This window comes from Cibotium barometz, chromosome 12 (assembly GCF_041138505.1).
Source record: "Cibotium barometz isolate CiBa-2024 chromosome 12, ASM4113850v1, whole genome shotgun sequence".
NCBI lineage: Eukaryota > Viridiplantae > Streptophyta > Polypodiopsida > Cyatheales > Cibotiaceae > Cibotium > Cibotium barometz.
In genome coordinates, this window is record NC_141057.1 from 31,004,527 (window position 1) to 31,031,000 (window position 26,474).

The window sequence follows — 26,474 nt, forward strand, 5'->3', positions numbered from 1 at the left end:
GAAAAAGTTGTAATTTTGTTTCATATTGAAAGTTAGATTGACCTGTGTGGATTGAATCGATGGTCACACTTCTATAATATATGATAATATGCGATCAACGATGACAACACATCACATCTGCTTGGTGGTAAGGGACCCCAACTCGAAGGGTCTTCAAAATCTGTGAGCAATGTAAAAGATCCATAACCACCCAACAGAAAATTTCATAAAAGGCTTCGTCAATCACCAATCTTACTTTCCAGCTCTTTAAGATTTGATTTAAACTTTTGTTGCAGCATATTTCATTTGAATATACTTGATTTCACAGCTTCCCATTGTAGTCTGTACTCATCAACACTTACATGTTTCTAAATTTGGTGAATCAATGGCCTCCGGGTTCAGGGGATTCAAGAGCTGTGTAAAATCAAGTTAAGACAGTCCCATATAATACTAAATCATCAATATGATAAGCACTCTCAGAGAAAACTACTCATGCTCAAGAAGCATATAATTTATTTAAAAAAGGTGTAAATTTTTCGTCGATGCATGTCAGAAGTGCATCACACATCTTAGGCTCTCTCCTTCGAGCAAAAGCTTGAAAGCATCATTGATTTGTGAAAAGGGCAGCTCATGGGTGATAAAATCTTCCAGAGAGAAGGCCTGCAGCACGTTCAAAATCCATGCATTAAAACCATACAAGGAAAAGGTCAAAGAGCAAAAAAGGCTAAGGTTAAATGCGATAAGCTTCTAATAGTATTAATATCATTTTCTTAAGTTTTCACATTTGGCCATGACGGCTTTTGATGACAACCATTAAGTGCTCTTGTTTCCAACATTTTTTGCAATGGCTGTGTTACAAATCTTAAATCTGGTTCTTAATATGCATGCCTACATAGTTAAGGTGTGGTTCTAGGATGGCTTGCATCTTAAGTGATGCCTGGGTCTTCTTGGAGGAAACCATGAGAGGGTGGAAGAGGTATTTCTTCAAGGTGAACTTTTCCCCTACTATCACCGTTTCGAGACCTACATGTTTTCAATCAGGCATTTCAAGTGCAATTTTGGAAGCCAAATTTTGTATTCGTTTCCTTTTAAATTGAAACCGTTTCCAGTAACACTGTTAATAGGGGTGTCTTTTCAACCAAGGGCTGGGGCGGCTGGCAAAGGCCACATGCAGGCAGAGAGCAGCAGGACTGATGCGCCGGCAGGTCAGGCAGCCTGGAGCAGGTCATGCAGGTTGGCAGCAGTCCACAACCTGGTCAGGCTGGTCTGGTCAGGAAGCTCAAAGGGGGCCCCAGTGCTAGCCTTCCTTGTGGTGCCTCAACACACCCTTCCTGCTTCTGTCCTTCAGATCATGGGCAGCCTAATATGATCATGGGTCCAAAATGAAAAGCAAGACACCTCAGCCTCTCATTAGCCAGTGTTCCATCTGCAGACTGAGGTTCTAGTTGTGAGTTGGGTTATTTGGAAATTGGGAAAGAGGTGTTCAGTACACGTTAGGTTTTCCTTCCATTTCAGCCTTGTGTCATATTGGCAAGATTTTAATTTGAGCGCGCACGAGAGAGAGAGAGAGAGAGAGAGAGAGAGAGGAGGGGGGGGGGGGGGGGGGGGGGGGGGAAGAAGAAGAAGAAGATATATATTAACGTCTTGCAAAAGACCCAACGGGTCTATGAGACAAAAGGTGTACAATGTGTCCATGGAATCTCATCATGGGAAAACAAGACAACATAAGAAAAAAGACTAACACTGATCCCTAGGTAAATGTAGGTATGTATGGATCATCATCGTCATCCTCGTCATGGAGGATCACCATTCTCATCATCGTGGATACAAAGTGAGTGTAGAGGATACAGGGGTGTGAGTGTGGAGAGGAACCTATCCATCGATGTGTGGAAGAGGCCAAGACAACCCTTATCTGGATACTCCATAAGCCAAGATAATGGCGGCCCAAACCCCTCTCTGAATAGGCAATGGAATCTTTACACCAGGCACTAACAAATATAATGCTCCTCAGACTCTACTCCTCCATGGCACAATCTACAGAGTCTACTCTCTCTAGGGATACCTGCTGCTCTACCAACCTCAATCTTGAGCCTATGGGATGAGACCTTGAGCGGACCAAGTGCTATCCTCATGGCATGTGACATGAAAACATCCAAGTACCCTGGCCTCTGTATGAATCCATCCTCTGTAAGCCTCAGAAAATGGTCACTGTAGTATTGCATCTTGGTTGGTAACGGCTCCCTGGGGTAATCCATGTATCTCGACTGTAGCAAGTCATATTGAATTACCGGGTTCGTATCCACATGTGAGCCAGGTGTAGGGGAAGTGTAGGTCATACTAAAATGGGGGTAGTTGGATCATTTGTAGCCCATGTGTGGTGAACCATGTGAGGACAGAAGCATACCAGGATAGATGCACCCCTCTCTCCGCTATCACCCAAGATGACTAGTGCCAAGTATGGTAATCATGACGAATCCATCGCCGGTATTCCTTTGAATGTACGCGACAGTCTAGAATAAGGCCTCTACCACCATAGGTACTGTAGCAAACTCTGCTCGAATGATATGGTGAGAGACAGATGGTTTTCTGCGTATCAATCTGGATAGCATCAAAATCTGTGGGCGCCAATATGCTGCTGACAGGCCAGGTGCCCAGAATGGGGATGCATACATCAACGCCGGTGTGCGTATCAATCTGGATAGCATCAAAATCTATAAACGCTCTATGCGCTACCGCTAACACGCCTAGTGGCCAGAATGGGGATGCATACATCACTGCCGGAGTCACTAGTGTGTCAAAAAGCCATCCCTTCGTCCTGTACTCCTGGAAGTGTGTCTGTTGGCACTCTCTAGGAGGGCAAGTGCAGCGTATCCCCTAGTCAATCTGTCCTGTGATGCATGTCTCATGGAGAAGCGGCTGCCGGAGCTCGTGAAAGCGAAACCCAAGTAGACATATAAGTCTACTACCTCCACCCGGCTGCCCATGTAGGTGATCTATGTATGTTTCCTAACACTAACTAGGGGAAGTATAGAAGACCATGACCTTGGCCTTCCCCAAGGTTGACTGACAAGCCCCTTTGCAAACAAAACTCTTGTAGGGCATCCATGTTCTTTTGTAGTCCCTCCTGTGAGTCTGCAATAAGTACTATATCATCAGCATATAAGAGAATAGACACAAGTATGCCTGCTAGGGATGCCCCTCCATCCCACTCTGTCAATAAAGTCTGAGATCTCGTCAATGTATAGCCCGAAGATGGTGGGGGATAGCGGGTAGCCTTGTTTCACCCCAATAGTACTAGATGTCTCCTCTGAGAGTCCTTCAGGGCATCTCACCCTCCGAACTACCGACTCATATAAAGCAATAATGCCCCAAATCATGTCTCATGGAACCCCAAGGATCTGTAGGCGAAAATCCACAAAGCAACAGTAGAGGTGTCGGCCATCAGCCTTGACTTGCTCAATGAAGCTCCTAAGTGTGAAGATGTGATCTAGCCTCTAGGGTGGAGAAGGTCCACCTAAACCTTGCCTTGAGTCTCCTAGTGTCCGACCATAGTGTCCCATTGCATTTCCAAACTACTAGCTCTAGGTGTATGGTCCCACAAAGCCTGTGCCCCTATTTGGGATGCCGCTTTGTGATGATGACTCGCCCGTCCCTGTACACTATCCACTTCCCCGCCTTACGGGCCTCATACACCTTGGGCATGTTCGTCCGTATGTGCTCTACTTGGGTTTGGGTAAGATCATCCCCTAGGTATATCTTCTCCCCTCAGAGAGTTGTTCGTGTCCATGAAGGCCTCTCGGATAGCAAGGTCTGGCGTGAATTTCAAGATAAGGGGGTGCTGCCATGAGGTGTCATGTCCCACACGTCATGTGTCCACGTAAGGGTTTGAGTTTCTTGCATAGGGCTAGAGCGTTAGCCTTGGGGAATTCTCCCTCCTTTAGTCCTGTCACCCTCACATGAAGAGCACGGACCTTCCTCCTCTTCTCCTCTTCCAGTGTATCATGTATGATGGGGGTGGGTGTGGGGTGTTTTCTCACCACTTCTGTCCATTCTTTGTCTACTTCTTGCTTAACCACCGCGGCCCACCCTTTCTCCATCTTGCTGCAGTTTGTCTTTTAGGCTTTCAACCTCCAAGGCAAGGGAGGGATTAATTTCCCCTTCTTCTTTCATTTGTGCTTTGCATACATGTGACTCCTCCTTGAGGTCTTCAACTTGTGCTTTCCACTTTCCCACGTGAGTCGCATGGGCTTTCTTGAACTCTTTAATTTCCCTATCCTGTGTATCTTCTTGGCATATCAGGATGTCCCTGATGACTTTCAGCCCCTATCTCGCCCATCCACCTAGGGGGTGCTTCTCTGGCTTCTCCGAGCTAGAAGGCACGTGTTTTTCCATCTTGTTGATGATTCTATTTAATTCTGAATGCAGGGCCTCCCATTTCCAAGATCTCTCATCTTGGTGCAAGCGCGCGCGCGCGAGAGAGAGAGAGAGAGAGAGAGAGAGAGAGAGAGATTTTGTTGCTTCCTTGGTGGCCTGAAAGAGAGTGAGAGAGAGAAGTTTATGTTGCTACCTTGAGGGACTGAGCAAAGGGCAGCGGAGGGTCGGAGCGGCGGGGCGAGATGCGTGCAGTGTGCGGATGGCGGCGGATAGAGCAGGGTAGCGCAAGGTAGCTGCGCAGGCAGGGCGGCAGCGGACAAAGCACGGCAACACGGGCAGGGCACAGCAGCAGCGGATAGAGCAGGGCAGCGCAAAGCTGCTACGCAGGTAGGACGGCAGACAAAGCACGGCAGCATGGGTAGGGCAGGGCGGCCAGAATACGGCAGAGGGTCACAGCGCAGCTAGAACAGGGCGGTGCGGACAGAGCAGGGCGGCACGGGCAAGGCAGGGCAGGGTGCCAGTGATTAAGCGTCTACTAAAGATCCAATGGGCCTATGAGACCAAAGTGATACAATAATGTCCATGGCATATCACCTATGAGAGAGAGAGAGAGAGAGAGAGAGAGAGAGAATTCTATTAACGCCTTCAAAAGACCCAAAGGGTCTATGAGACCAAAATGATGTGTACATAGTGTCCATAAAATCTCATAATGGATGAAATAAGAAAAAGCAACAATAAACTAAAACTGAGAAAGAAAGAAAGAAAAGAAAAGATATATTAACGTCTACAGTAAGCCAGATTGGCCTGAGACAAATCTGTATACAACAAGTCCATGTCCTGAGTATCATGGAGAGAGAGAGAGATGTTTTTCATATAAATCTTTTACGCATCCTAAGCCAAAAATAAGAACAATCGCTTAGATCTGCCTTTTACAAAGGCAGGCCAAAAACACCGTTAAGAGACTTAATAGGATTAGGGGTATTTGGGGGGATAAGGCAAGTATTGTTTTCTTGATAGTCACTTTGGAGCATTCATATGCCTTCCTTATAAGGCCAGACAGAGATACATCGTTCCGTAATGTGAAAAGTATTTGAACCATCCGATCCAGGTGCTTTTTGTAAAAATCACCTCCAAAATTCGCAGTTCACAAGGGGGCATCCTCCCAACACTGTTTACGGGGACTTCTATGCACATATTCGTTGTGAAGCCCTCCCAAGAGTTCCTCCAAATACCTATCTGCAGAATGGCACAATGCCTACCAAAGAAATGTGTTATACCCTTGGGTTGGCTTCTGCATTATTGGCCTAATATCCATGTTGAATACATCAGTTATTCTTTTGGATAATACTCTTGCCATAAGAGAATTGTTTATGAGTTGAGAGTCAGACTGTTTATATGGATTGAGAGTCGAACTGTTTATATGTTGGAGTAAAGGCATTATGCCCACCCTTATAGTGTGTACAAGCCCATAAGTTTTATAGTACATAGTACACTTAGTACTTTTAATGTACTAAGTGCACTATGTGTACTAGAGCAAATATACATGTGTGATAGGGGAGTCACACACTCATACTTTGTGAGTTGACTTATCCCCACATGTCTCTCTCTCTCTCTCTCTCTCCCTTCTTCTTTGTGTGTGTCTCCCACATGAAACCCTAACTGTTTCAGCTGAGCTTCTTAAGCTCCTTCAACTGGTATCAGAGCGTAGAGGAGTGCTATGTACAGCCGGCAGAGCTGTGAAGCGTGCAGAGACGAAAATCGTGCGCTGAGCTACAGCGCTGGAAATCAACTGTAGAAGAGCTCCAAAACGAGCTGAATGTGTGCGCAGGAAGTGGAGCGCATGAGCTGGAAATCGTGCGCAAAGTGTGAAGCGCTTGAAAGTGCGCAGCATTGAAGAGCCACGCTATGACTGCTGCTCCTCTTCATCTCTCCGTAAGAGCTTTCTTCACGTAGAGCTTCCCAAAACTGGCGTCCTCGCGCAGATATGGCGTGCGCCTGCCCTGTCCTCTGGCAAAATCAGGCTCGCCTCCACAGCAGTACCGGCCTGGTAACATCGCTTCTTCATTGCTCGGCGGGCAGCGCTGTGAGATTGTGCAGTCATCGTAGTGTGTGTCCAAGGGCAAGAGCCTGGTGTGTGCAGGGTAGGGCCAAGTTCAGCCGTGAGTGCAGTGCTTGGCAAGAGTAGAATTGCAGGTTTTCCTCGAGCCAAGAGGTGACTCTAAAGTTGACGCAGGCAGGTGTCTTGTGTTTTGGAGTTAGTTGCTTGGCCATAACTGCCTTGTACGAGGTATTTGCTTCAATTTTTTTTGGGATTTGCATGTCCATTTTCATCAATTGAGCAGGTACAGGTCCAAATGGCTCAGATTTTGAGCACAATTGGCAACATTGGGTGACATTGGTCACATTCCGGGTCAATTGGCAAGAAATTGGGTGTTAACATTTGGGGCTTTTGATGTAATTGTGCCATTGGGCATTCATACATGCTGTATGATGTGAGCAATCTCACATTCGGGGCTAAATTGCAGGAAATTGGAGTGCAAATCAAAGGGCTTTTGTGCCAATTGGGTTGATTTGCATGCAGGCACTGGCATTTGATGCTTTGGGCAATGTGTTGATGCCTGTCAAGCACTCAATGTGCCAGTAAATCAAGGGGCTTTTATGTATTGGATGTATATGTGGACAGGGGGAAGCATTGTGAAGACTCTGGATGCCTTCATGTGCATTAATGTACCATTCATGATCAGAAATTGATCTTGAATCAAGGGGCTTTTCAAGATTTTGTGCTTGTTGAGCTTGGCAAAGCAGCAGGGAAGACTTTTATGCCTTGAACCCTCAGAAATCCACTTGCAGTCAAGGGGCTTTTGCCCAACTTCTGTCCGGGACTGTTGTATGCAGTGGTGGGGACTGTCAAGGTCTGATTTTCACTCATTTGGACAGCCAGGAGAGCATTTATTGCTACTGTACTTGTTGGTACAGATTTGGTACAACTTTGTACAAGTTTTGGCATGGCTGTACATTGATTTGAGTGAGGAAAAGGCTCATTTTCAGCTGCTGTACTTGCCGGTACAGATTTGGTACATCATTGGTGAGCACTTAGTGCTGTCATACAGTATTTTGGAAGGGGAACAGAGCACATCTAAGGTGCTGTCATAAATCTGCAGCAACCAGATTTTGGTGATTTTATCACATTCAGTGGGAGGAGAGTTGCATTCGTGCTTCCGTAGTGGGAGATAAACTTTGGGAGAACAACTGTGAGCACTTTGTGTGCTTTAGTGCAGTGTTTGCACATCTTGCAAGGAGTCAGGCATTGACTGTGTCAAAGGTTGCATATTGCTATGGCAACCACAGGTGAGAGCTCTTCATTGCTTCACATCAAGAAGCTTGAAGGCTCACATAATTATGACATCTGGCAAACCCAGTGCTATAATGTGTTGCTCCAGAAGAAGCAGCACAAGCCCATCAAAGAAAGGGGTGTGGCCCGCTTCTCTTACTGCTGAAGAATGGGAAGATATGGATGAGCTGGCAAGATCCACCATCATGTTGTCTGTGTCAGACTCTTTACTTTTCAGCATACGGAAGAGAAGACAGCTTAGGGAATGTGGCAAAGATTGCAGGACTTGTATGCCCAGCAAAGTGTATTGGTTGAAGAAACTCATAGGTCTTCAAATGAAGGAAGGGGCGTCTATGACAGCCCATCTAAATGAGTTTAATGGTGTTGTCAGCCAGGTCATCAATCAAAAGTTGGCAATGGACGATGAGTTCAAAGCCACCTTTCTCTTATGCACTTTGCCAGAGAGTTGGGACACATTCAGGACAGCCACTAGCAATTCAAATGCTATGCTGTCATATGCAGATGTGGAGGGTGCTCTCCTTCAAGAGGAGATGAACAAGAAGAACAACTCTGTTGGAAAGTCCAATGCAATGAATGCACGTGGGAGATCCCAGCAAAGGGGGTAAAAGCCAAGAACGGGGAAGGAGCAAGTCCCGCTCCAAAAAGGACTTGGAATGCCATTATTGTGGCAAGAAGGGACATTTCAAAAAGCAATGCTACAAATGGAAGAATGATCAAAAGGAAAAGGGCAAAGGAAAAGACAAAGACAAAGATGAAGCCAAAGATGCAAAGCCAAAGGACAAAAGTGGAGTCAAGATTGAAGAAGTCAATGTGTCACATGCAGGTGACAGTGAGGATGAAGTCCTATTCATGTCTTCACTTGATGCCCATTCACTCCATGCAGGAGATGGTCATGGTATGCACTCATGGATCATTGATTCAGGTGCCTCCTTTCATGTCACATGTTGCAGAGACTTGTTTGTCAGGTATACTGCTGGCAATGAAGGAGTAGTTTATTTGGGTGACAACCATGCATGCCAGATTCTTGGCAGAGGTGATGTGAGGCTTGTGTTTTCAGATGGCTCACAGCTTATGCTCCATGATGTCAAGCATGTGCCTGAGATCAAGAAGAACCTGTTTTCTACTAGACAGCTTGATGATGCTGGTTATGTTACCACATTTGGTAATGAAAAGTGGAAGATTAGTAAGGGCTCACTGGTTGTTGCCAGAGGCTCTAAGGTGGACACTCTTTACTTCATGCATGCTGATGTTTGTCACCATGCTAATGTAAATGCAACCGAGCTGCCGGAAATCTCTATGTGGCATAGCCGGTTGGGACACATGAGTGTCAAAGGAATGGAGCAATTGTCTTGTTTTGGTTACTTGCCTTCTCTAAAGTTCTCAAGTTTTCAATTTTGTGAGCATTGTATATATGGCAAGCAACTCCAGTGCCCCCACAAGAAAGCTCTTGGACAGAAAGATGCTCAGTTAGAGCTTGTGCATACAGATGTATGTGAGATGCCTCAGCTTTCTTTGGGAGGGGCAAAATATTTTGTCTTTTATTGATGATGCCACACGCAAGGTGTGGGTTTATCCTCTTCGTTTGAAGAGTGATACATTCTCAGTGTTTGAGAAGTTTGTTGCTCATGTTGAGAATCAAACTGGCAAAACACTGAAGGCTTTGTGTTCCGACAATGGTGGAGAGTATATGTCCAAACAGTTTCAGGACTTTTGTGATGCTAAAGGCATCAAGAGGGAGCTCTTTGCTCCTTATGATCCTCCACAAAACGGGACAGCAGAGAGGATGAACAGGACCATTCAGGAGAAGGTCCGTTCTATGTTGTCACATGCTGCGTTACCTCATGGTTTTTGGGCTGAAGCTGTTATGACAGCCGTTCATCTTATAAACAGGTCACCTAACACGAGGCTTGGTGAGAAAGTGCCAGAGGAAGTATGGACAGGGAAGCCTCCGTCCTACAAGCACTTGAGAGTGTTTGGTTGCGTTGCGTACGTGCACATACGCAGGGAAATACGCACCAAACTTGATCCTAAGTCTCACAAATGCATATTCCTAGGATATGGTGACAGAGGTGAAATGGGGTATAGACTTTGGGATCCAGTGAATAGAAAGATTATACGCAGCAATGATGTCATTTTTTATGAAACATGCATGTATAAGGAGCCTGCAAGGCAACGGGAGCCTGGCAGAGTCATCTTTGATGATGATGGACATCATGGACAACAACCAAGGGCTGTAAATCAGCCATTACAGCAACAAAACCAGCCCTTAAATGGTGCTGGAAATGGTCCAAATGGACAGCCAGAGATGGCAGAAGATATCCCTATGGATATCCCACAGTTAGAGGAGATACCGGGCATGATCTTTCAACCTTATGGCATGGAACAGGAGCCACCAATAGGTGATATGCAGGCTGGACAGCAACCTGCAAATGATGGTCATTGGGTACGGAGGTCAACAAGACCCTCCAGACCCCCTGACAGGTTTGTTCCAGGGGTTGACTACTTGATGCTCACTGACTGTGGGGAGCCCTCTTGTTATAAGGAGGCTTTACAAAGGGCAGACAAGGCTCTTTGGGAGCGTGCTATGAAGTCAGAGAAGGATTCTCTGCACAAAAATGGAACATGGAAGTTGGTGCATTTGCCTACAGGCAAGAAGGTTTTGCCATGCAAGTGGGTTTACAGGCTCAAAGTTGCACCTGATGCAAAACCAAGATACAAAGCCAGGTTAATGGCTAAGGGCTTCAAGCAGGAATATGGTGTGGACTTTGATGAGATCTTCTCTCCAGTGGTCAAAATGACCACACTTAGAGCTGTATTAGCTTTGGTTGCTCATGATGATTTGGAATTGATTCAGATGGATGTGAAGACTGCTTTTCTTCACGGTGATCTCCATGAGGAGATATATATGCAACAGCCAGAGGGTTATGCAGTGAATGGAAAGGAGAAGCTTGTATGCAAGCTGAAAAAGAGTCTTTATGGGCTCAAACAGGCACCAAGGGAATGGTATCATAAATTTGATACATTCATGAAATCCCAGGATTTCAGGAGGAGTAACATAGATCACTGCTTATACACCAAGAAAGCTTTGGATGGCAGTCTATTGATCCTCATCTTGCATGTTGATGATATGTTGATTGCCGGAAAATCTCGTAAAGAGATGGATGCCTTGAAGAAGAGGCTGCATCAGACCTTTGATATGAAGGATTTGGGTGATGCAAATCACATTTTGGGTATACGGATACTTCGGGACAGAAATCAACATGTGTTGTATTTGTCTCAGAAGGAATACATTGGCAAAGTTTTGCAGAGGTTCAATATGGAAGGGGGGAAGAAGACTAGTACTCCTTTGCCTCCATATGTGAAACTCAGTGCTATGGACAGCCCACAGTCGGATAGTGACAGGGCTGATATGGCCAAGATTCCGTATGCTTCAGCTTGTGGCAGTCTCATGTATGCCATGGTTGCTACCAGGCCGGACATTGCATTTGCAGTGGGAGTGGTTACTAGATACATGGCCAAACCTGGCAAGAAGCATTGGGAAGCAATGAAAGGTGTCATGAGATACCTGAAGGGCACACAGGATATGTGCATCTGCTTTGGCAAACAGGATGCATTAGTGCATGGTTACACGGATTCGGATTATGCCGGTCATCCAGATAACCGGAAGTCTACTACCGGTTATGTGTTTACATTCACAGGAGGTGCTGTGTCATGGATATCCAGGATGCAGAAGTGCACTGCCTTATCTAATACAGAGGCCGAGTATATTGCAGCCACAGAGGCTTGCAAGGAGGCATTATGGCTATCTCGGTTAGTGGTTGATTTGGGTTATACAGGGGATATTCCATTGTTGCATTGTGACAGTCAGAGTGCCATCCAGTTGGCAAAGAACCCTGTCTTTCATGCAAAGACAAAGCATGTGGATGTGAAGTATCACTTCATCAGAGAGGTGATAGAGAACAAGCTGATTCAGCTTGTCAAGATTCATACGGATGACAACCCGGCTGATCTGTTGACAAAGAGTTTGCCTCCAGAGCGGTTTGCTCATTGCAGACACTTGATGTGCATTGGATGAGGCCAGTTTCAGCCTTGATATGGCCTTGTATATTATCATGTACATGCTGATTTTTTCTTTTCCTTCACTTAAGGGCACTTTTCCTCTAAGTGGGAGGTTGTTGGGGTAAAGGCATTATGCCCACCCTTATAGTGTGTACAAGCCCATAAGTTTTATAGTACATAGTACACTTAGTACTTTTAATGTACTAAGTGCACTGTGTGTACTAGAGCAAATATACATGTGTGATAGGGGAGTCACACACTCATACTTTGTGAGTTGACTTATCCCCACATGTCTCTCTCTCTCTCTCCCTTCTTCTCTGTGTGTGTCTCCCACATGAAACCCTAACTGTTTCAGCTGAGCTTCTTAAGCTCCTTCATTTATATGGGCCTGTTAAAGGCTCAAGTGAGAGTTGCATAACATAAACAAAATAGCAACATACAAGGAATAACACATCCAATAATCTAAGGCCAATTGTTAGCCTTGTAGAATTCAAGAGCTAAAACATTCTGAATATTGTCTGCAACTTACCTTATTCATATACATTTCTATGATTTTTGGTAACTCGGACTTTGGTTTTAGCCCACCAAATAATGTGCCGGTTAGTGTTCGCCCATATAGGAACAAACCAGGATGTGCAGAAAGTGGTGTCTTCTCACCAGCTACTCCACAAATAATTGTCAACCCCCAACCCTGAAAAGTTCATGTCTAATAGTCACAGACCAGAAAACAAGCAGTTAATCTGAAAAAAAAGGTATTATACAATAATTGAAAATTTGGCACACTTAATCAGCATACATCATGGCAGCTTAGCAAGGCCGATTCTACTACTTGCGCATTCCCAACGCATTCAAAGCTGTAGTCTACACCACCTGTGGTCATGTTCTTGATCACCTGGATGAAAGCATAAAACACACAAAACATTAGCATTTGCTCACAATTACGAGCTCATCAAATACTACATAGCCATACTTTGTTGGTTCATATTGTTTAGGGCCCATATACATCAAACAAAGAACATTGATTGATAGAATGAACCATTGAGCACATGTCAAAGATAACACTCAAGCAATGAAAACGGTAAACCATGACCAATAGCCCATGGTGGTCAAGTTAGCTCACAATTATGAGCTCATCAAATACAACATAACCATACTTTGTGTTGATAGTGTTCAGGGCCTATATACATCAAACAAAGAGCATTGCTTGATAGAATGTACAAGGCAAAGATAACACTGAAGCAATGAAAATGGTCAACCATGACCAATAGCCCATGGTGGTCGATGGTGACGTTATGTGTCAGAGGTTACAACGCCGTCGAAGGGCCTAGCAACGGCAAGTGGGAGAGGAAACCATACTCATGGATGACCATGAGATAAAAAATGGTCCTTTGTCTTGGAGGGTTTGGATCTCATGCAGGGGACCTGTGTTTCTCCCCTGATGAGCCAAGGCCTCTTCTGCACCATGCCTATCATCCTGGGTGCCTCAAGGCAGTTAGTTGCCATGAGATGGCCATGGCAAGGATCTCTAAGTGAGCTTCAGTATGCCGCCTTTGCGTCTCCTCATTGCCTAGCTCTGTGGCTCGATGCTGTCCGTCACTTTAGGGGAATGATGTGAGGCTAGCCTGGCTCTAACTTTGGGCCTCTCTCATCCTCTGTCCTTGTCACGAGTCAGTCTCTGTGTCTTTAAATTTGATGCAGAGAGGGCCACACATCTTTGGTCATCATTCTCCATGACTCACCAGATATGATACCATGCTAGGCATCAGAGAATGGCATGCTCCTCAGTCTCAACCTCATGCAAGTTGCATACTTGCCATACCTATGGCTCGTAATACTTGAGTATGGAGGGATCCTCTCTCCTTGTTTCAATATAGAGTCTCTGTGATTACACTCGGAGTTGGCCCTTGAAGATCCCAAGTGCACGTGGCAAATGAGTTCTTGGGTATCATAGCATCCAGATAAACCCGTTCATCATCACTGTAGGAGTTAATCTCAGAAGTGGCTCTTGCTGTATCCAAAGTCCTTCAGATGTGTATCTCCCAAATGTCATCTCTAACGAGTCTGTAGGGATATATGTAAATAAATTAATCTCAGGACTGGCTCTTGCTCTATCCAAGTCCTTCAGGTGTATATCTCCCAAATGTCATCTCTAATGAGTCTATAGGGATATATGTAAATAAATTAATAAAAAGATTGAATGTTGCACATTGGCACATCTCCATCGGGTACCTTGCTGGTAGCCTTCACCAAGAGCAGACTTCCCACACCCACTTAAGGGGCCACAATTCACATCAGACAAGACCGAAGAGCATCGGGACAAGCATAATGGGCAGCCAAACAGCAGAGCAAGGGAAGCCCACCATGCTTTGTATGTTTGTATTATACGGACATATGTACCTACCTACCTACGTACTTATGTACGTAATGTAGGTACGTACGTTTGTCTGTCCGTACGTTTGTCTGTATGCACGCATGACTACTAACCAAAAGAAATGCACTGTTTCTTCGATACTAATATAGTGGAAGAACACAAAACAATTAAAACCTGCTGCACTGGTTCGTTTCTTTCCAACGGATTCACACAGTCAGTGACACCAAAATGACGAGCTGCAAAGACAAAAAGCACAACAAACCAGAAAATTACAGCAGGTAGAAAAATATCCCCTTTTTTTAGCCAATATACATAGTCCAAGTGTCAAAGAAAGCGTTCTGGCTACCTCTTTCAAACTTTTTGGAATTTATGTCCACCCCTATGATTCGTTCAGCACCAGCTATACGAGCTCCTGCGGCCACCTATACATGACCCACAAGGGAAGGACTTACACATCTAGTATCTATTAAATGACAAAGCAAGGAGGGCCGCTATTTTCCCCGCATGCCACGGGTGTCCGGCCACGCAAGCACACACACTCACACACACACATAAAAAGAAAGAAAGAAATTATATATTAACATCTACAAAAGACCTAAGCGTCTATGGACAGAGTGTCACAAGGTAACCGTATCATGGAAGAAAACAGACTAGCTACCTAAACAAAATAATCATGAGAGAGAGAGAGAGAGAGAGAGAGGGGTGCTTGACCATTCCAGTTTCGAAATCATTTTGTGAGTTTTAATATATTCACTTACAGCCAAGCCTACTGTTCCTAGACCAAAAATTGCCACAGTTGAACCCTTCTCCACTTTTGCCACATTCCAAACAGATGACAAACCTGTTTAACATAGCATCAAAAGGATCTTAACACAGAGGTTTCAATAGAGAAAAGGCAAGCACTTCAAGAGGTAAACATGCAATGCTTAGCAAGAAATGTTGCACTTAAATTTCTTGTGAATTCAATGCTAGCTACCAGGCCCCAAATGAACCAACACCTAAAAAGCCATCCCTTTTGAATAGCATACATCCCTTTTGAATAGCATACCAGCTGTTACTCCACAACTAAGAAGGCAAATCTTATCAAGAGGTGCAGCAGAATCGACTTTCACGACATTTCCATGCTCCAAAACCGTGTATTCGCAAAACGTTGACCCTAGAAAGTAATAGACCGGCTTCCCCTTAATCGAAAATCGGCTCTTCTCATCACTTAGCATGACACCCCGGGCTGTGTTGACCCTGAATTTTTCACAGAGGTTGCTTTTAGTAGATTTGCAATAGATGCATTTCATGCACTCTCCGGTAAATAAAGGAAGAACATGGTCGCCCTCCATGAACTCGGTTACTCCTTCTCCCACACTCTCAACAACCCTGCCATAAAAGACACCATTTGTACGACAGTCTAGCAATCATAGATGCAACAAGCTTAAGCTAAAAACATAAAGGTTATTCATGCTCATGCCCTCATTTATATTCTCAAATGCCAATCCTCACTTTCACTATTTCTGTTTCTTCCACTTTCACCTGCATTCATTTCCCCTTTCACCTGCATTCATTTCCACCATGACCTAGACTCTATCTATGAGGATCATCCATTTCACCACATTTCTGACCTTGATCTCACATTGCCCATCTCCATCCTCACATCACAGCTATCTCCCAACACCCATGAATCAGCCCAAGCCAGTTTCCCTTGCACCACTTGCTCTACTGCCAAGCTGCCTGTGGGCTCACAGCCAAAAAACGGATGCAAGAACACACGGCTTCACCTCCGCATGCGGGCAGATCTCTACATGTTGCATGCAGAGATCCTTTCATCGCCTTACCCATCGGAAAAAGCATGCATTCTTGGCCAAACACGAGGTGGAGTTATGCTCACTAGAGCTAGACGTTCCTGCCCCCAGGGATCCCGTCCTTCCACCTGTCAGCTGCAGATCCATGACATATTCTGGCACCATGGAGAGGCCTCACCACAAGAGGAGAACATCATCACAGCTCTGTGCTATGTTATGGAGGAGGATGTTACTATCATTGGATGAGGAGGTAGGAGGTATACATGACACAAATCTACAGAGCTCTAACTACATTCATTGCATGAACCAGTCCCCATAGTACATGAACCCATTCTTCTTTGGTAAAAGTTCTCTTTTTTCATGTTTTGACTTCATGGATCATATGTAATCATCATTGGTGTCATTGACCCTTTGGGTCTTTTGTAGACGTTTCATACTCTCCATGGATACTTGTAATCATCTTTTGTCTCATAGGCCCATCAGGCCTTTTGTAAGATGTAAATATGACTCTCTCTCTCTCTCTCTCTCTCTCTCTCTCTCCCACGCCACCATAGGAGGATCCGGACCATCATCTCCCATCATCGCAGGACCTTCTCACGCCAGCTCAGTTTTACCACCTTGAGCACCATGTCGTAGCGGCCCATGAGCTATGTATTAGGGTGATATGAGAGCTCTCTGCTCATGTACCTAGATCAGATTTTATAGTTCTAGATTTTTGTTATCTTTCTTTATTACTATTTTGTACCCAGGATGATGTACCTCATGGATATGATGTAACCTTTTGGTCTCATAAGTCATTTTGGCCTTTTGAAGACGTTAATACAACTTTCTTTCTTCTTGCTCTCTCTCTCTCTCTCTCTCTCTCTCTCTCTCTCTCCCACATCGTGTCCACTCAGGAGAGCCTGCGAGATCTGGGACTATGCCCCAGAACAGATGGTATGATGACGAGTGCAGAGCCCTATACTCACGGCTCCGCATACAGAGAGCCTTGGGAGCCATCACAGAGAGCAGGAGTCGAGGAGAGAGATGAGGAGACTTACTTGCCGCAAAAGGCGGGCCTTCGCAGAGATACAGGAGCTAGAGATCTTCCATTTCTTCATGAGTAGAGATAGCCCTATCTCATGGCGGCACTTCAGAGAGCCCCGGACACTGACACCCATTGCAGACCCACAGACATGGCACACATATGCAAAGGGCCTATACCATGCCCCACAGCAACCACCTATACCTCAGCCACAAGAGCCTCGACCTACCACAGCTAGCTTCTTTACCCACTCGATGGTAAAGGAAGCTATCCGCCGCCTACAGCATGGACGGGCCGCCGACCATATGGGCCTCCAGGGTGAGAATCTCATATATGCAATAGATTCTTTGGCTCCTTTTCTTGCACACCTGTTTAACAGGGCACTAGCAGAGGGTTTGCCTGCGGAGTGGACGATGCACACCATTGTGCCAATCCACAAAACAGGGGATATGCTCGATCGGAGCAACTACAGGACGGTTATGGTTGGCCACGTGTTGGCCAAACTCTATGGTGCAGTGTTGGAGCAAGAGCTTAGCTTATATGCCGAGCGAGCAGGTTTACGCTCATCAGGGCAGGCAGGCTTCAGGAGAGCTTTCTCTACCACTAACCATGTATTCACTCTGAGATGTATGATTGATCATGCCAGAGTGAGGAAGAGAAAGCTCTATTGCTGCTTTGTGGATTTCCGCAAGGCATTTGACACAGAACCACGAGAGAGGCTCTTTCAGCGCCTGCAGTCTCTTGGCATACCAACAGATATGACATGGGGCATCTATGCATTATATGAGCAGGTTTTTGGGCGAGTCAGATGCCCAAGAGGTATGTCCGAGACTATTGCTAGCACCATTGGTGTGAAGCAAGGATGCCCACTTTCCCCCATGCTATTTGGGTTATACATTGATGAGGTGGCTGACTTCATTACACGGGGAGGCGGAGATGGAGTTGATTTAGCAGGTACCTCAGTACATATTATGCTTTATGCTGATGATATTGTATTAGTGTCTGAGTCTCCATGAGGTCTACAGCAGCATCTACATGCACTCGATGATTTCTGCACACAAGAGGGGTCTTACTGTGAACCTTGGGAACCAAGGTTATGGTCTTTCATACATCGAGACAGGGCAGGAGTCAACTGACATTCACTCTCGCAGGACGCCAGGTGGAGGTGGTGACATCATACGTGTACCTAGGGGTTACCTTCTCTGCAGGCAGCCACACGCTTCACAACGGGTTCAGCAGCCAGAGCTAGATTGACACGGGGATATGCAGCATTGGCTATGCTAGAGATACAGTGCCACCAGGCGCATTTTCAAGAGACAGTGCCACCAGGCGCATTTTCAGGAGCCCTGGACTAAGGGGTGGCTATTTGACACATTAGTCACACCGGCACTGATGTATGGAGCAGCGGTATGGGCGCCAGGCCTTGCTACCCATTGGTAGACACAGATAGAGAGACCACAGGCCCTCATGATGGCACGCATGATACGCAGCAAACCGTCAGTACCTCATAACATTATCCGAGCAGAGTTTGCTGCGCCTCCTATGATGGTAGAGGCCATATTCCAAACTATATGCTTGCTAGACAGATTCAGAGAGATGCCACAGGACAGATTGTCATACAGAGCTTTTGAGGCATCTAGACAGCTGGCTGAGGCAGGAGACAGAGGATCATGATATGCACAAGTCACACATGGTTCTCACAGCATGGCCTAGACATGGATCATCTACCACCATTCCAGTATGACAGGGATGCACCACATATCCGTCTCTCTCATAGTGAGAGGAACAGAGTACTGAGACGACAAGACCTATGGCAGCTCTATACACGAGAGACATGGATATCACCTACACAGCCTCTTCCACCGAAGATGCTATACTACAAAGATCACTTCATGAGTATCACTGATGATGGATTTATAGAGAGGCCTAGATACATGGAGGGCTTTTTACCACATGACTCCCGAGTGGCTATTGGTCAGCTTAGAGTTTCATCACATCGATTGGAGATCGAGACTGGCAGAGCAGCACGGATCCCCCGAGAGGAGAGGGTATGCAGATTGTACAGAGAGGAGGTGGAGAGTGAGGAACATTATGTATGCAGATGCAGAGCATATACAGCCCCATCAGAGAGAGATATCCCATTTTATTCAAAGAGCCACATTCCCTACGCAGATCTTTGAGGTAACAGACCAGCGCATACTGGGGAGATTCATTCTAGACATATAGCGTCACAGAGAGACATCATTACAGGCTCAGACAGCTCCAGAGGGGGGACGACAGACACAGATTACTACATTTTTTCACAGATCCATCCCACTCCCAGCCCCTACACAGCAGGGAATTACTCTCCAGAGAGCAGAGACACTCAGAGCCCCCAGGAGACAGAGGACACCTGGCTTTCGGACACCACGCCTATACCAGAGAGAGATGACAGAGATTAGAGCTCAGTATCACAGAGAGGGTGCGGAGCGACCAACTCGCTTCAGAGCAGACCCAAGCATGTTCTTCAGGGAGCTGTGGACACCCCCTTCATTGATGTATACCATTTTATACCCCCCGTATGGTACAGGATGCAGCTCGCTAGGTTGCATATCATGATTGTATACTCCATGCATATAGCTTTGCATTCTCCTAGTAGTAGAGCTCCATCCCCTCCCCCACTCACTGTACTTATTGCACACCCAGATTCAGCTTTTTAGTTCAGTACTTTTTCATTTTGTTGGGATGACAGAGGATACCCCACACGGGTACACTGATTTGTCTCATAGGCCGAGTTCGGTCTTTTGGAAGACGTTAATAAAATCTTTCTTTTTCTTTCTTTCTTTCTCTCTCTCAGTATGGTACAGTATGGAGCTAGCTAGGTTGCATATCATGATTGTATACTCCATGCATATAGCTTTGCATTCTCCTAGTAGTAGAGCTCCATCCCCTCCCCCACTCATTGTACTTATTGCACACCCAGATTCAGCTTTTTAGTTCAGTACTTTTTCATTTTGTTGGGATGACAGAGGATACCCCACACAGGTACACTGATTTGTCTCATGTCTTCATCTCTGCTGCATACTCTGACAGCTTAATATTCTTTCTTTCTTTCTCTCAGCTTCTTCGGAGACGGAGGGGACGAGAGCAGTACTGATGCACCTGCCACCAGAGCCATCCCGCTGAGACAGACTAGAGTCGTCACACACGAGCGAGATGCAGCACTACAGCGCGCCAAGTGCCCCCCACCCCCACGTCAAGACATCTAGTCTACAAATCCAGATCCAAGACATCCTAAAGTGGCACCAAGCTGCTATCTCAACATGACCTCTCGATCGCGCAGCGGCAAAGCTCCAATAGGTACATACCCAAGCATCTCCGGTGCTCATTCTGCATAACCCGTGAGAGGACCGAGTCCATCTCAAAACAGACAGTCAAAGCTCCAGTGAATCTCATAATAGGGTGGGCATCTTAAGATAAAGCTCCTTGATCTCCATCTCCCTAGTTGTGTATACCCATGCTTCTCGAGGAATGCCATATGCTTTGCTAGAATCTGGGGATATGTGGCTGTGGTGTGGGCAGTGGCACGCCGTATGGATGTCGTGCATTGGATTCCCTCGTTGGAGGATATGTGATTGGTGGGTGGTTTTTTTCTTTAAGAATGTGCCAGGCACCGAGTTTTCCGCACTCAAGCTTCCTCCGCTAGGACTTCACCCCAGACCATTCCCGCCGCCCTCCGGCTGCACCTGACCCAGAGCGAAGGCAGCCGGCTATAGTTCAATCCACTGCTTGATCCATAGTTTCACCGAACCGCTAGAGATGACCGTCGATGCCTCTCCGATGCGCGCTCTCCCTCCAGAGTCACTAGGTGCCCCCGCCCCCACCCCCTCCCCAGGTGTTGGGGCAGCCATTTGACTACAGCTTCTTCCGATGCCTTCCCATCGTAGGAGCTCATATGGTCCAAGAAACGGTGGCTGCCATTCATATACGTGCGGTGTTACATCAATCCAGGCCATCCACCCCAAAGAGTAGCGCGATGATCTTCTCCTTCCCCTCAAGGAGGGCACTGAGGACGGATTGAAGGATGGAGTCAGTGTCTGCCGCTATCCACGGGCAGGCAATAGAGCTCTCACACCATCTACATGATCTACGTATCACTGATGTGCTTACCCACCTTTGGCCCTTGGCACGGATAGAATTGGGTGGCTTAGGCCACAGAGATCAAGAAGGGGAGATGGTGTCCTCCAACCTGGAGATGCGTCTTTTTGTGTTTCAGTGGGGCAGTCCCCTTCCCCCTCCTACAGATACTTGCATTGCGACAGGTGGAGTCCAAAGTATGAATATTCCACGGCTCATACTAGCTTCACATGGAGGGCATGATTCATGCCCATCCGGCATGGTTTCCCCCCAAGAACGATAGTGACTACTCTCCATTGAAACCCACACCCAAGACTCTTCAAGTAGAGGGCAATTCCAACAATTCCGCCTCCCATAGATCTTAGCTATGCGGATTGTCTCGTGGAAGATTTTGGATTTGGGGTGTCCACAATGCTTTCACACGCGTGGTGTCCTTCGAGAGGAGCTTCACGAGGAGCTTCACAGAGCAATAGTTAGTGGACCCATTGACATTCTCTTCATTCAGGAGCACCATCTTTCAAAGGGGCATACCTGCCGCTGCGAGAAGATCCTGTAGGGCAAGAGTCACACCTTCTAGTCTCATTCTTTTGGCCCCTCTGGGACACATGGGTGGAGTATGCATTTCCGTCAGTGAGCAGCTATTGCTGGCACCTGTCTCATAGAGAAGCATGGACTAGTGAAGGTAGCTCCAAGATAGACATATGAGTGCACCACCTCAAACCCTGCTACCCATGTAAGTGATCTCTGTACGGCCTACAACTGGGTAGGAGGTGTGGAATACCATAACCTTGGTTTTTCCAAGGTTGACAAAAAGCCCCCTCTGTGTGCAAAAATCTTGTAAACTATCCATGTCCTTTTGGAGCCCCTCCTCAGAATCTGCAACAAGTACAATATCATCAGCATATAAAAGGACAAGAAATACTCCTAGAAAAGCTCCTCTGCCTCCGGTTCTGTCAATGAAGTCTCAGATCTCATCTATATGATCGGCTGTTCTGAAACCTACGTATGGCCTTCACCACCATGTTTCCTGTGAAGAAAGGTGGATGTGGTGGGACGTGCGTGAGGTGGATGTGGGAGGGGGGGTTTGGTGGGGTATGTGCTATAATGCGTGTGCATATGAGTTGTGTGGGTCTATGACGGGGGTGGATAAGCGTTGTTCTCAGATCCTACACCAAGCCTTGTCAGAATTCCCGCTCATCAAGAAGAGTTGGTATAAGTCCTCGTGTTGTTTACAACAATGTGCTCGTTTCTTGCAAGGTACCGTTTAGTCCGCTCAGCTTCATGCCTCTAGATTTGGCCGGTAGCTAACTAACGCAAAAGACATGCATGTGTGATGCGGCATTCGTCGTCATACCAACAATTCTCACGCATGGTACCTGTGCGGGCTTTGGCGGTGGACCAGCTGGTGTGTGGAAAACTATCGATGCCGGATGTATGGATGATTGTTGAGAGCTGTGAGGTGAGGGTGGTAGAGGTGCAGATGGATCTACATCCAAGAGATCACCGCTGATCTGCATAGATAAGATCACAATCATGGGTAAAATAGACCTAGGTGTGGTGTGAGATGGGCAGTGCCTGTGGTTGGGGTAGGTGGTGTGCAGATGAGGGTGAAGGTGAGGAGCCACAAGGTAGCTATGGTCGGCACCACGCGGGGATGGTAAAGTCGGGTATCAACAACAAGGCTAGTTCCGGCAATCCCATAAGATAATCGACTGTGCTAGTGCCCCCCTTGTATGGAAAACTAGTAAGCCCTCCAGGCCACCTTGCCATCCCATTATAGATAGCAATGTTGTGGCATCAGCCAAGTTGTAGGAGGCATCTCCCAAAGAAAGTGATGGCTACATCGTCCTATGAGATCCATTGTAGCCCTGTGCCATCCTGGTCTATCACTTGCAACCTTATAGGGTCCTCAAAATCATACATTTGTATCTATTCATGCTTGGTCCTAGCATTGAAGTCCCCAAGTAAGAGGACCTCGCCTAGTCCCAAGAAGCCAGTTATGTCCTCGGAGAGAGCTGTGTACGAAGACTCCCTCCACTCCTGTGGGGCATATCGCGAAGAATCCGGGACGAAATAGCATATTGACACATAGATGCATCTCGAGACTGTAATCTGTAACCGAACCCACATGTAGTGGGCCACCTCATCACTCCCGATGATGCTAATCATGGGCTATAAGTGTGTTCTGATTAAAACCACTACTCCTCCTAATCCCCTCACCCCTCTTGTTGTTCAGGTCTCCCCCCTTTAAGCTGACTCCCACTGGTATCCCGATACATGTGGTAGTCCCCTCCTAAGGATCCGGTGCATCTCTGTGTAGAAAGGCAGGGGGCATACAGCACACAAGTTTGCATTTGGATTGTGCATGTGTTTAGGCACATCTGAGCACTACTATAGTGTTTACAGGAGTGTGCATGTTTAGAGAGACACCTGAGCAAAACTTCCCTTTCAATAATCCTGTTTTTCTTACGTTAAGCATCAACTTTGACCAAAAATACATTGGCATGATTAGACAGAAGCTATCAGGGGAAAACCATATAATTATTTTGAAGAAAAAACACATACCCAGCTGCCTCATGGCCAAGAATGCGAGGAAACAAACCAAGCTTTGGCTGCAAAAGATCATATCCACTGTTAGATTTCTCAATATACCTTCCTCATGATCAAACATAATGTCGCCCTATCGAACCCCTTCAAGCTAGTAAGGGTTTGTATAAAGTTACACTAGAAGATAACTCCCATCAGAATCTCAAGCATCTATATCAACAGAAAATCATGAGAGACTACGGCCAAACCTTGTCCGCCCAATATGTCAAGTCACTGTGGCATAGCGATGAGTAAAGAACCTTTATGCGAACCTCTCCAACCTGTGGTGGATCTACCTGGACTTCTTCAATAACAAGTGGCTCCCCTGGTGCCCAGCACACTGCACCTGTCACACCATTGGTGTCAGAAAACTAAAAGCTTTTCATTGATCCTTACCTTCACTTTGCCGACATGATGACTCAGAGGCGTAGCCCAGAGGTGTGGGCTTGTGACTTGCAGAGGGGAAGTCCCAAGTTCAAATCCCCAGCAGGCCCCCACTGTTATTATGGCCGCTTTGCAGTCACAAGTTGTAATGCCCTCAGGTGGGAAGACCAAGCCACCTCCAGGCAAGTACCAAATTGTGACTACAGAACGATCGACTCAGGGAGGGGAAAAGAAGGTCGTTCTAACTCCTATTTCCAAACATTTCATGAATAATGGAGAAAAAACCTACTTCTCTACCAGAGAAGCTTTCATCATATGCCTTTAACTTGCTAAAACTTACATGAGTGAATATAAACAACTCAAAGTTCGAAGCGTACCAATACTGGCACCTTTAAGCCTTGCAAAAGGTTTGCAAAAATTAAATACATTTAACATAGTTGAGGAAGAAATCGGGGGGCCACAAACTAAAAGAAATGCTGGTGCAACAAATATATTATTAAGTGGTTGCTGCAATGAAAGTCTGACTGGCCTTTATCAAATTTGCACCAGAGGTGGATGTCAGGCAAAAAAAGGCATTCATTCAAACTTTTCCAAAGTTCCATGCATCCAATGGTGTCCAAACTGTAATCATTGCTCATTAAGCACTGTCAGCCTCAACTTTGGAATACACAAAGATGGTTATTGTAGAATAACCAACCTACGGCATAGTCCTTGCCATACCCTACGAGTGCATAGTGCATGCAACCGGCAGGTTGGACGCTGTTAAGGCAAGGCACTCATAACCAGGGGCACTCATAACCAGGCAAGCTAGGCAGCAAGTATGAACATGGCAGGCAAAGTAATAAGATTCAGCCTTGTTACTAGTAAACAATAATAGTTGTTAACTTCAGCTCCTTCCTCAGCATGGAAGTGGCTCAAATCAGCCATGTTGACAGAAGTTCACAAAGACTTGGGTTGGCTTTAGGCAAATCTTTTCGTTTTCACCCTTCAGCCACAGTTTGGCAAGCCTGTTAATAGAGCTTTTGCTCACATAAGGAATGCAATGACAGTAGATCAGGTATGCATGTAAATTTCTAGTCTTCCATTGGCAGTTTTTTTCTCTGTTATCCACATGCACTCAAACAGATAGGCCTTCTTACCACACACTCGTCTCCAATGCACTTTTATATTTTTCTGATCTGCGCAATCAAAGCGCACTCTTTTCATGAGGGAGAGGGATCAAGGGATCTTTTTCTCATCAACCCCCGCAGGACTCTTTTGGCACCTTTGAGCCCTGGATTGCTTGAGATCACCCTCCATTCTGGGATGAGAATTTTTTGTTCCAGCTTCTAGCCATGATTTTGTATGCTCTGTTATAGAAGTCTTCTTTTGCCCCCAGAAACCCAGTCCAAACACCCAAAATATTGCCATACTTTAAAAATCTTTGTCTATTGAGGAAACTCTCTCCTATTGAGTTTTAACCCCTCCTGAAATAATAACCTTGTGCTCTTTTCCACTCAGTCTAGATCTGCAAACTTGGCTTACTTTTTGATGTGTTAATTCATCTGCTTGCAATCATCTTCCAAATACCGAGTCACATCTACATGTGAGCTATGAACATCATCCGTATCATTTGCCATATGCTCTGATGCAAATGTCACGTAACAAGCAAAACCATGCTCTGATAGGCTAAGACCGACATTGGGTGATTGGTACCACATTGAGGTCCTGAATGATTTGGAAGAGAGACTACAAACATATCCCCCCAAGTCCATCCTAGCCACCCATAATAATGTTATTTGTTCAAGCCCCAACTAGCAAGGAAATGTATGATACTGACCCTTCAACACCATCAAACCCCCTCCCCTTTCCCGCCTTTCTCTCTGCACTGGTTCTCTGCAAGTTGTTGCTTCCTATCCATACACATACCATGTAGCATTAGTTGTTGCTTCCAATCCATACATACATACCATAATGAATCAGAACCCCCACCCCATAGGACAGGTGGGGAAATGTGTCATAAGGTCATATAGATGTATCAACACCATAATACAGGACCCTACCGGAAATGTATGTGACTTTTTAACTAATCAGAAACCCAGCTACAGGGGAGGTGGGTGAATGTGTATGAGTCCTTGCAGGTCTGTGACTGGCGATTGAGGGTTAGGCCTGTATAAAGCTTGAATTTTTCCCGATTCAACCTCCAGCTAAGAGCAGCCTCCAAATCTAAGAATGATACTAAAGCAAAACAGAGGAACAGTAAGAATGAGCGGTTTCTAACCTTTGCAAGTGATAGTTTGTCCAGCCGTTGGCGCCATGATGATGATGATGAAGTGCAAGCAGATTAAGGAGGCTTTCTTCTTCTAAGGCTTTTCACCTATGTTTGCAAAGGGCAGAGAGAAGGTTCTGGCTCGAGCGATTTGTGAAATCGTGTGACATGCGAACAGCATGGTTGGT

General features: G+C 46.0%; 1 protein-coding gene across 5 annotated transcripts; it reads right to left on the reverse strand.

Annotated features, from left to right (window-relative positions):
• On the reverse strand, window positions 1-26,474 carry LOC147633281 (alcohol dehydrogenase 3-like). Of its 5 annotated transcripts, none has more exons than XM_086806317.1 (12): window positions 26,299-26,474; window positions 23,864-24,000; window positions 23,634-23,680; window positions 15,184-15,506; window positions 14,894-14,976; window positions 14,482-14,557; window positions 14,310-14,371; window positions 12,561-12,656; window positions 12,294-12,455; window positions 546-639; window positions 342-393; window positions 1-160 (listed from the first exon to the last, which is right to left on the reverse strand). In XM_086806317.1, the coding sequence occupies exons 1-11, from the start codon at window positions 26,333-26,335 to the stop codon at window positions 362-364; spliced, it is 1,149 nt and encodes a 382-aa protein (XP_086662443.1). In that variant the 5' UTR covers window positions 26,336-26,474; the 3' UTR covers window positions 1-160; window positions 342-361. The 5 variants fall into 5 exon arrangements, with proteins under 5 accessions (XP_086662443.1, XP_086662444.1, XP_086662441.1 ...); XM_086806318.1 differs by lacking the exon at window positions 546-639 and adding an exon at window positions 25,858-25,930 and having other exon boundaries at window positions 26,299-26,443; XM_086806315.1 differs by lacking the exon at window positions 546-639.